The sequence below is a fragment of the Medicago sativa genome, chromosome 4 (assembly GCF_051527215.1).
Source record: "Medicago sativa cultivar Bolivia chromosome 4, Bolivia_mono, whole genome shotgun sequence".
In the NCBI taxonomy this organism is placed as follows: domain Eukaryota; kingdom Viridiplantae; phylum Streptophyta; class Magnoliopsida; order Fabales; family Fabaceae; genus Medicago; species Medicago sativa.
In genome coordinates, this window is record NC_140752.1 from 27,136,643 (window position 1) to 27,145,528 (window position 8,886).

Genomic DNA, 8,886 nt, shown 5'->3' on the forward strand with positions numbered 1-8,886 from the left:
AAAAAACTATATATTTAAGAAAATTGCTTTTCTGACAATGAAAACTTCCTATTGACACAAGTAAATGACGTTAATACCCCCATCGGCAGTTAACAACCGCTCCATTATACGCCGACAGTTAACAATCGCTGGTACCCAGCGGTTGTTAACAACCGCTGAAGCTGAAGGTATCGGTTGTTAACTGCCGCTACGTGCTTATCATTTTCCAGAAGCTCATTTCCATCATCCAGTGTCTTTCCTAACCAATTTTAACTTTCATTTTCATTTTCATCTAAGATTTTTATCAAATAACCAATTGAAAAATCTTCTAAAATTTTCATCTAATAATACCTAAACATATTCATCCAATATTTAACAGGAACATGGTAAAATTAAAGTGCAAGAAATAATATAAAACGAACGTACGTATATGTCATAGAAATAGGAAAATGTATGGAACATGTCATAATAATACATCATGATCATCATAGTCAAAAAATACATAAAAGAATCCTAATACTAATCAGCCCTGCCTACCCTGCCTCTGCTGCCCCCTGCGTCGCCTGGAAATCTGATAAGTAAGTGCAGGCTCAGTAGCACTAGCTATCCGCATGACCTCCTGGACAATCTCCTCTTTGGTCATCTCGGCTTGCCTGGCCACAATATCTCGGGCTATGTGCGCCACATCCCGGACGATCGTCAGTGTGTCAGGCATCTCTCTGGCATGCTCCTCCTCAATGAGCTGCTCCACGTTCGCCGGCCTGGGAGGGGATCCCTCATCAGATGGGAGAATGCAAGGGTGAGAGACTCTGGCATACCAAGCCATGTAGCCAGGAACATGCTGCCATGGTGTCTCACACCCATCTCCCCAAGCAGGTACTAGCCATGCCGCAGCGTCCATCAACACAGTGGTCAGCATCTGTGTAGGCACCAGAGGGACATCTGATGGATGTCTAGGAACGTCCTGCACAAAGGAGAACTTCCTCTTCACCCGCTCAGGAAAATGACGGTACACCCTCTCCTTCCCGCACATGAGCCATCCCGAGTAAGTGCACAAGATATTAAATGGGTGCACGTCTCTGTGATCACCATAGATAGAAAACCTGACGTCATCCACCTCCAAGCGATCCAGGCGCGAGCGGTAATGGTGCACACTTTTATGCCCTCTGCTAGGGAGCCATCTCCCAGCACATGGTGTCCGCGGGTCCCACTCCGGGTTACGCTTCCTTGGGTAAGGACCTGGAAAATGCTCCAAAATCCATCCCTGCAACAAAATAAATAATACACAAAAATAATTATTCGAGTTAAATATTCAATAAATCTAAAACATTATAAAATAGTCTAACATAATAATAAAATTTATAAAATAAATTCATAAAGAAATTAAGATAAATATTACCATAAAAAGAGTCGTAGAGCCAGCCATCGTTCTGTTATTCAAGATAACAGAATCATCCAGATAATCGTAGAGGTAGGCTAAGGTCATCCCTCCCCATGACCACTTCCCAATCGCCCCCAAGTCCGCCAAGCAATCAAGATATATCAAGTCGATGTGTCTGTTCGTTTTGTTAGTGAACAGCGCACAACCGACGAGATATAGAAGGAAACTCCTCACACAGCACGCCCTCCTCCTGGCTCTCTCCTACATCTCCTCCCTCGACTATGGATCCTCAAGTCGTCTAGCCTCAGTCAGGTGTTGTTCATAAACCCGCTTCAGTGCGGGATAACAGATATGACTAGCAGATTCATCCCTAACCTGAGCTCTGGCATCAGCATCTGACATGCTCAACAACCTGGTCATCAGATCAATCGAACGGTCCCTATCCATCGCCTCGTCGTGCTCCAACATGCGGCCGTAAATAGGAATGTGCAGGAGATTATGCACATTGTCCAGAGTGATCGTCATCTCCCCCACAGGTAGACGAAAACTACTGGTCTCCGTGTGCCACCTCTCGCATAGAGCACGTAACATGGCATGGGTCACAGTCGAATACCCAACATGTATCAAACCATGGAGGCCAGACCCCTCCACAGGCTCCCAAAACCACCTCAAACCAGCCTCTGGCTTATCAAGCTCTTTCAACCTTTTCCCTGCGTTTATGCTCTTATAACCCACTTCATCCTGCCACATCTGAAATTCAAATTAAATAAGACATTGTCACTAATTTAAATAACTAAAACACTTACACTACATTATTTTAAATAAATAAAACACTTACGCTACATTATTTTAAATAAATAAAACACTTATGCTACATTATTTTAAATAACTAAAACACTTACGCTACATTATATTTAATAATTCAAACACTTACGCTACATTATTTTAAATATATAAAACACTTACGCTACATTATTTTAAATAACTAAAACACTTACGCTACATTATATTTAATAATTCAAACACTTACGCTACATAATATTTTAAATAATCACTTTAAAACATTTAAAGAATTTTAAACAATTTAAACACTTACATTATTATGGTTCACCCAAAGAGGGTTTGCCACGTGTCTCGCGTAGCCGGACAATAGTGACGTGGTCTCAGGTCCTCCAGGAAAGGGAGGCTCTCCAGCAGGATACGGTGGTATCAACTGAGCACGACGACGTCGTGGCTGAGTCGCCGCCTCAGGCTCACCCTCAGGAACAGGATTTTCTGCCTCAAGATAATCCTTCATAACATCCTGTGGCACCCCCTCATCCTCTGCCTCGTCCTACGGCGGCGGCTGAAAAAACATGCTCTCCTCCTACATCCGATCATATCCAACAAAACCCTCATCCGCATAATCATGCGCTGGTGTCGGATCAACCACCTGGGAGGAGTAATCCACATGTGCCTGTGACTGTGAGCCCTCTCCATGCATCTTCGGGTCCCTGCGCCTCCGAGTCTTAGGGACATACGGGTCTTCAGCCCTCTTTTCTCTCCGAGCACTAGCGGTACTCGCCTCTTTACCTCTCTGCATCCTATCCTCTCTAATAACCCGCTGCTGCTCATCCGTATCCCTAGCCATATCTGTACAAAACAAATTTTAAAAAACATAAATAAGTTGCCAAAAAATCCAACACCTTAAGTGCATTTTAACATAACATATTCAAAATCCAACATAACATATATACATAACATATTCAAAATCCAACATAACATATATACATTATTAAATTTAACATATTTGGAAAAAAAAAATACAAAAAAAGCAAGATTATTTCACTTAGGCATTTCATCAAACACCTTAAGTGCAATTTAAAATACTAGCACAATTAGTATTAATTCAACATCAAATTCAACTACATTGAACATAAACCTACTCTAAACAACAATGTCAGCATAACCAAGCCTAAACAACATCTAATTCTATCATAATTTGTAATTTTTATACCTAACCTAAACCCTAAACATTTTGCTAAAATTATGAAAACTAACAACATAAACAGCCTACATTACATGTAAATAGGAAGAAAGGTACTTACTTGTGAATTAATTGACGAAATTTGGTTGATTTTTGAGCAAATTGAAATTTGGGTGATTTCTGGTTTGAATTGAGAAGTTAGCATGCAACACTGTAACCAGAAAATGGAGGTTTCTGCGTTCTTAAGATGCAGAACTCAGCGGTAGTTAACAACCGCTGGGACTCAGCGGCAGTTAACTACCGGCGTGTTTCCCAGCGGTAGTTAACTACCGCCAGGGGCATTAAGGTCATTTACTTGTGTCAATTGGAAGTATTCTTTGTCAAAAAAGCAATTTTTTATATTTAATGGGGCTTGTGGGCCTTTGTGGCCAATTATATATTGAATTTTGCTCTCCACCCAGCACATTTTGCTCGCACCTGCAGCCATGCCAAAATTACCCTTGCGCAAGTTAACTAGCGCAAATGTAAACCTATGTGTTAGTTAACTAATGTTGCGTTACTTAAGTAACGCAAGTGTAAAACACTGCGTGACTTAAGTCACGTTGCGTGAGTTAACTTGCGCAGCTGCGTGAGTTAACTCACGCAGGTAGCAATCAAGATTTGCCTTTTTCACTTTTTGTTACGCTGCACTCAATTTATTTTTTTAATTCAAACCCAATTGTTATTATTTTATTGCTGCTTAATTAAATTCTAAATAAGTTGTTGTTGTTCCATATTAAATTGTTGATAACAGTGTTGTTTGCCTTTCAATTGCTTGTAATTGATGTGATGCGTTGTTGTCCCATTTGATTGCCTTTCTCTGCATGCTTGAATGTTTAATGGGTGGGACCAAATTATGTCCTTCAATAATTACTATAGACAAAACAATTTACATCACCAACAGAAAAAGAGCAAAAGAAATGGGCCAGGAACGCATGGGCAAGAGGCAAGAAAGTGTAAAGAATTTTAAAACTAGCGTGAGTTAACTCACGCTGCGCAAGTTAACTTGCGCAAGGGTAATTTTGGCATGGCTGCAGGGTGCGAGTAAAATGTGCTGGGTGGAGAGCAAAATTCTTATATATTTATTGGGCTTAGTATATTTGGGGCCTATGTGAAATGGGGCCTATTTTATCTTTTGCTTTTTAACCCCCCTTAACATGTGGGCTCAAAAATTGAAGCCCCGTCAAATTGACAGCTCTACAAATGAGGTCGCTCATGCCCTAATAAAGGTAGCCATATTTTTAGCTAGCTTTAATATTTTCATTGATGTACCAACATGTATAAATCATTTACACGTTAATGAAATGTTATAAACATCTTGGTTTTGTCTAACTTGTGCAATATTGTACATATTAAAACAACTAAAAGTAACAAAAAAAAATTAAGAATTATTTTTTAAAAACTTATATATTTAATATTAATTATGCATACATTCAAGTATGAAATTTACTATTTTAAACTTCTTAATATGTTCATATTTACACATGATAGAAAAATTCAAACGTCCTTCCTTGAAAAAAATTTTTATTACCAATTGTCTTGATAGATGTAAAAAGTTAGAATGCGACACTTAGAAAAAAATGAAATTGTAACAAGTGTTCTAAAGACACTTGATTAGAAGTTTAAAATATAAATTTTAGAGAAATATTAACAAGTGCCCTTAGAGCATTGTTTAAGCATTCAAAAGTAGTAATTTTACATTGAAAATTGTATAATTATGACTTTTACATGTGTTTCACTTATATTTTTAAGACAAAAGTTTTGTTTTGTGGGTTCCTTAAACAATATCCTTAGAGCACTTATTAATAAATCCCTAAACTTTATTTTAAAATATATGTATTCAACACATTGAAACATCAAAAAATTACTTTTTTCACATAAAAATTATCAATTATTTTCATTTTCGAATCCTTAACGATCATCCTTATTGTTAGTAAGACCCAAAAATAGGGGGAAATAACATAACATTGGACTAGAAAATTCATTCGGTGCCGCTCCTTCCTTTAAAAAGAGCATGTTCGAAGTGTCACTTCAATATAGTCTAGGGATATCCCCCATTACACTATACTTAAATACCTAATAAAAAGCTCATATCCCAAGTCCCTCAATATAGTCAAGCATTCAATAAGACACAACCACCACCAAACTCAACACGAGAAAGACTTGTGTGGACCAGGACCACACAATTGGGTTTGGTCACATACATAGTTTTTTCTTTATTTCTTTATTTTTTCCATTTTCTCTCTCTTCTCTCCTCTCTCTTCTCTCCCATTTCTTTGGTTGTGACCACACAATGGGGTTTGGTCCCTGGTGCACACAAGTATTTTCCACTCAACACTCTTCAAAATCACTATATAAACACCTCGAACTCACACCTAAAAGCATAACCATTTCCCAAACAAATTATGGGTAACATGAAGTTTGCATGTGTTGTTTTGATGTGCATGGCTGTGTTGTATGCACAACATGGTGAAGCAGTTACATGTCCACAAGTCTCAAGTAACCTTGTACCATGTGTAGCTTATCTTCAGAGTGGTGGTGCTGTTTCGACGCAGTGTTGTAACGGTGTTAGAAACATCGTCAGCGCTGCTAGGACCATCGCTGACCGCCGTGTCACTTGCAACTGCTTGAAGTCAGCTGCTGCTGCTTACAGGAGAATCAACCAAGGCTATGCTGCTGCACTCCCGGGAAAATGTAGGGTTTACCTTCCCTTCAAGATCAGTACTTCCTTCAACTGTGCTAGGTACGTGTTAATTACATTAATTATTATCTAATCATAATTAATGAATTTTTTAACACAAGCTAAGTTTGGATTTCTTTTATTGTTATTATTGTTGTTGTTTTATCAAAAACTTATATCAAGACAAAAAATTCTTCTAACTTCCAAGCCCAAACAATATCCAAAAACACAAATATTTACTTTCATTTGTGATTACATGTGAGAGCTAAGGTAATAATGATCTAGTCCTATACTATGATTGATTGAATTTTGATTTTTTTTTTTAGAGGGTGTGTTGACTTCTTTATTTGTATTGTATGAATATATCGCTTTATTCTCTTATATTCGTTTTTTTTAATAACCAAATTTATTACTCCATCCGTTTCAAAATGAGTGTCGCTTTAGCAAAAAAAAATTGTTTCAAAATGAGTGTCGTTTTCAGTTTCCAATGCAATAATAACTTTTTCTTTTCAATTGTACCCTCCAATTAATATTTTGCACACTACTTCCAAAGTATTACTTTTAAAACTAACCAATGGTTAATAAGGATAATTTGGTAAAATAACCATTCTCTTTCTCTTAATCATTGCATTTCTTAATATGTGTGTAAACACCTAAAACAACACTTATCTATAACTCTTGGAAATGTATTAGCAGTACTTGTCTTGCAAAAAATCAAACATTAACTTAAGTATTTAAACAAAGAAGAGGGTTTAAGTACCATTCATATAACAAACACGGTCCCCTTGGTTTCTTAGCAAGAAACCATCTCCAAAATATTACTTTGATACATTCTACTATGATACTATCTCTTCCACCCCACAATCTTTTAGGATAAAATAACCCCTATTTCACGCTTCCCAAATCTTCCACAATGTTGCATGTCAGATAAATTTGTTGGTGGGATACTTTGTTCTCTTATATGTATGCGACCAAAGATAACGGTAATTTTTATTTTTATTTTCATTTTTTGCAGTATCAGGTGAAAAAGTTATGAATGCTGAATCTACGGCAAGAAACAATATATGGCATCAGCTACTACAATAAGCGTTATTTAACTTAATGTGATGGCTAGTTTTCTCTTTTATTTTAGTGTCTCTAAGTTTTTAAACAATTCTACTATGTACTTTTGTTTTATGAAGACTCATGTGTACTTTTATATATGTGGTGTTTAACTTAAATAAAATCAGTTGTTTGTGTTATTTATCAGGAAAAAAAGATCGGTGACTGTTTTTTAGGCTGATTTTTTTTTTTAACAACAAAATTTATTAGAAAATAATTTTTTTTAACACCAAAATTTATTAGATAACGAGAGAGAAGAACAAAGTGTATTTAACCTACGGTTCAAGAAAAGTAGGCTTAAATATGTTATTCGTCCCTGCAAATAGGGGTCGCTTAAAATTTCGTCCCTGCAATCGCTAATCCTTTTTTTTTGCCCCTGCAAAGTTTAATCAGTTAAAAATTCATCCCTTGACCCAGTTAATGACTGCCACGTCATCAAAATTACCATAATGGCATGGGAATTGACGAAAATACCCCTGGGCTAATTTTTTTTTCCTTCAAAAAAAATTTTGAAAATTCTTTTTTAAATTAAAAAAATCTGAAAAAATAATTAAAAGTAAAAAAAAATCGTAAAAAAACTGTTAAAATTAAAACTGAAAAATTTTAGGGAAAAAATCGTAAAAAAATTTCGGGAAAAAACTGAATTTTTTTTTTGAAGGAAAAAAAAACAAAAAAAAATAAGCCAGGGGTATTTTCGTTAATTCCCATGTCATTTTGTTAATTTGATGACGTGGCAGTCATTAACTTGGTCAAGGGACGAATTTTTAACTGATTAAACTTTGCAGGGGCAAAAAAAAAGGATTAGCGATTGCAAGGATGAAATTTTAAGCGACCCCTATTTGCAGGGACGAATAACATATTTAAGCCAGAAAAGTATAAGGTGTCTCATCGTCTAAAAACAAACAACCCATTTCAAGAAATTAAGAAAAGAGGGTTTGACTACAATTCATACAACCAACACAGACTCCCTGTTTTTCTAATATTCAAGAGGTAATTTTGATGGCCTCTACAAGCTCTTCTACCTCCTATTTTTAAAATAAAAAATAACCTCATTTTCATGCTTTCCAAATTATTGCATGTCAAATAAGTTAAGTCATTCTTATACTTTTTGACCAACGAAGAGGATGAAAAGTAATCGAGAAGGGAGACCAAATTACCAATTAGTGTTTACATTTATTTGGTTACTCAGTAGTATTATTATTGTTTACCACGTAATTCTCTTTTGTATGCTTTTACACAAGCATTATTCATGGTATATAAATACATTTGTTAGTACCGTTTAGACCCGATCTTCTCAATCTTAAATTGGAACCACTTCCCCTAACTCTAAATTTTAATGAAAAAAATATCATTGCATATACGAATAAATTGGTGTGGCACTTGCCACATCGTGCCTTGTTCAGGTCTGCCCCGCAAGAAACTTGTCTTCTTTAAAAAAAATTAACATTGATAAGGCTTTTGAAAACTATAAATATGAGTAGTTTTAAAACCTTCTTCTTCTCCTTCAATCTGAAATCACAACTCCTTATTCTTCTTCTTACCTAAATTATCTTATCATAATTGCATTCAATCAATTTTGATGATGATGGGTGGTGGTGCAAATTCCTCATACATCATGATCTCCCAATCATTTGAGAGTATCTAATAAGATCTTTAGAGAAAAACCAAATAATCTATTCGCATTTGAAGCAAATGATATTGTTTTTATGTGTTGGAAGATTATGATGCTTTGACGAATTA

At 36.0% G+C, this 8,886-nt stretch overlaps 3 protein-coding genes across 3 annotated transcripts; 1 reads left to right on the forward strand and 2 right to left on the reverse strand.

The window, feature by feature from the left end:
- Positions 1-391: 391 nt before the first annotated feature.
- On the reverse strand, positions 392-2,992 carry LOC146927402 (uncharacterized). Its single transcript, XM_085708149.1, has 3 exons — positions 2,457-2,992; positions 1,379-2,110; positions 392-1,243 (listed from the first exon to the last, which is right to left on the reverse strand). Exons 2-3 carry the CDS (start codon positions 1,463-1,465, stop codon positions 503-505), a joined length of 828 nt encoding a protein of 275 aa, XP_085564275.1. The 5' UTR covers positions 1,466-2,110; positions 2,457-2,992; the 3' UTR covers positions 392-502.
- Positions 1,640-2,657, reverse strand: LOC146927403 (uncharacterized). The gene is made up of 2 exons (XM_085707070.1): positions 2,457-2,657; positions 1,640-2,110 (listed from the first exon to the last, which is right to left on the reverse strand). Exons 1-2 carry the CDS (start codon positions 2,655-2,657, stop codon positions 1,640-1,642), a joined length of 672 nt encoding a protein of 223 aa, XP_085563196.1.
- A 2,763-nt stretch (positions 2,993-5,755) lies between the features above and the next one.
- LOC146927404 (non-specific lipid-transfer protein 1-like) lies at positions 5,756-7,286 on the forward strand. Its single transcript, XM_085700675.1, has 2 exons — positions 5,756-6,108; positions 7,061-7,286. The coding sequence occupies exons 1-2, from the start codon at positions 5,771-5,773 to the stop codon at positions 7,068-7,070; spliced, it is 348 nt and encodes a 115-aa protein (XP_085556801.1). The 5' UTR covers positions 5,756-5,770; the 3' UTR covers positions 7,071-7,286.
- The last annotated feature ends 1,600 nt before the right edge of the window (positions 7,287-8,886 follow it).

What these genes read in the sequence shown, in the direction of transcription:
- LOC146927404 (XM_085700675.1), top strand. Translation starts at nt 5,771, where the DNA reads ATGGGTAACATGAAGTTTGCATGTGTTGTTTTGATGTGCATGGCTGTG.
- LOC146927403 (XM_085707070.1), bottom strand. Translation starts at nt 2,657, where the DNA reads ATGAAGGATTATCTTGAGGCAGAAAATCCTGTTCCTGAGGGTGAGCCT. An exon ending in TTTGGGTGAACCATAATAAT is followed by an intron (nt 2,111 to 2,456) that starts GTAAGTGTTTAA and finishes TTTGAATTTCAG; the next exon opens with ATGTGGCAGGATGAAGTGGG.
- LOC146927402 (XM_085708149.1), bottom strand. Translation starts at nt 1,465, where the DNA reads ATGACCTTAGCCTACCTCTACGATTATCTGGATGATTCTGTTATCTTG. An exon ending in GCTCTACGACTCTTTTTATG is followed by an intron (nt 1,244 to 1,378) that starts GTAATATTTATC and finishes ATTTTGTTGCAG; the next exon opens with GGATGGATTTTGGAGCATTT.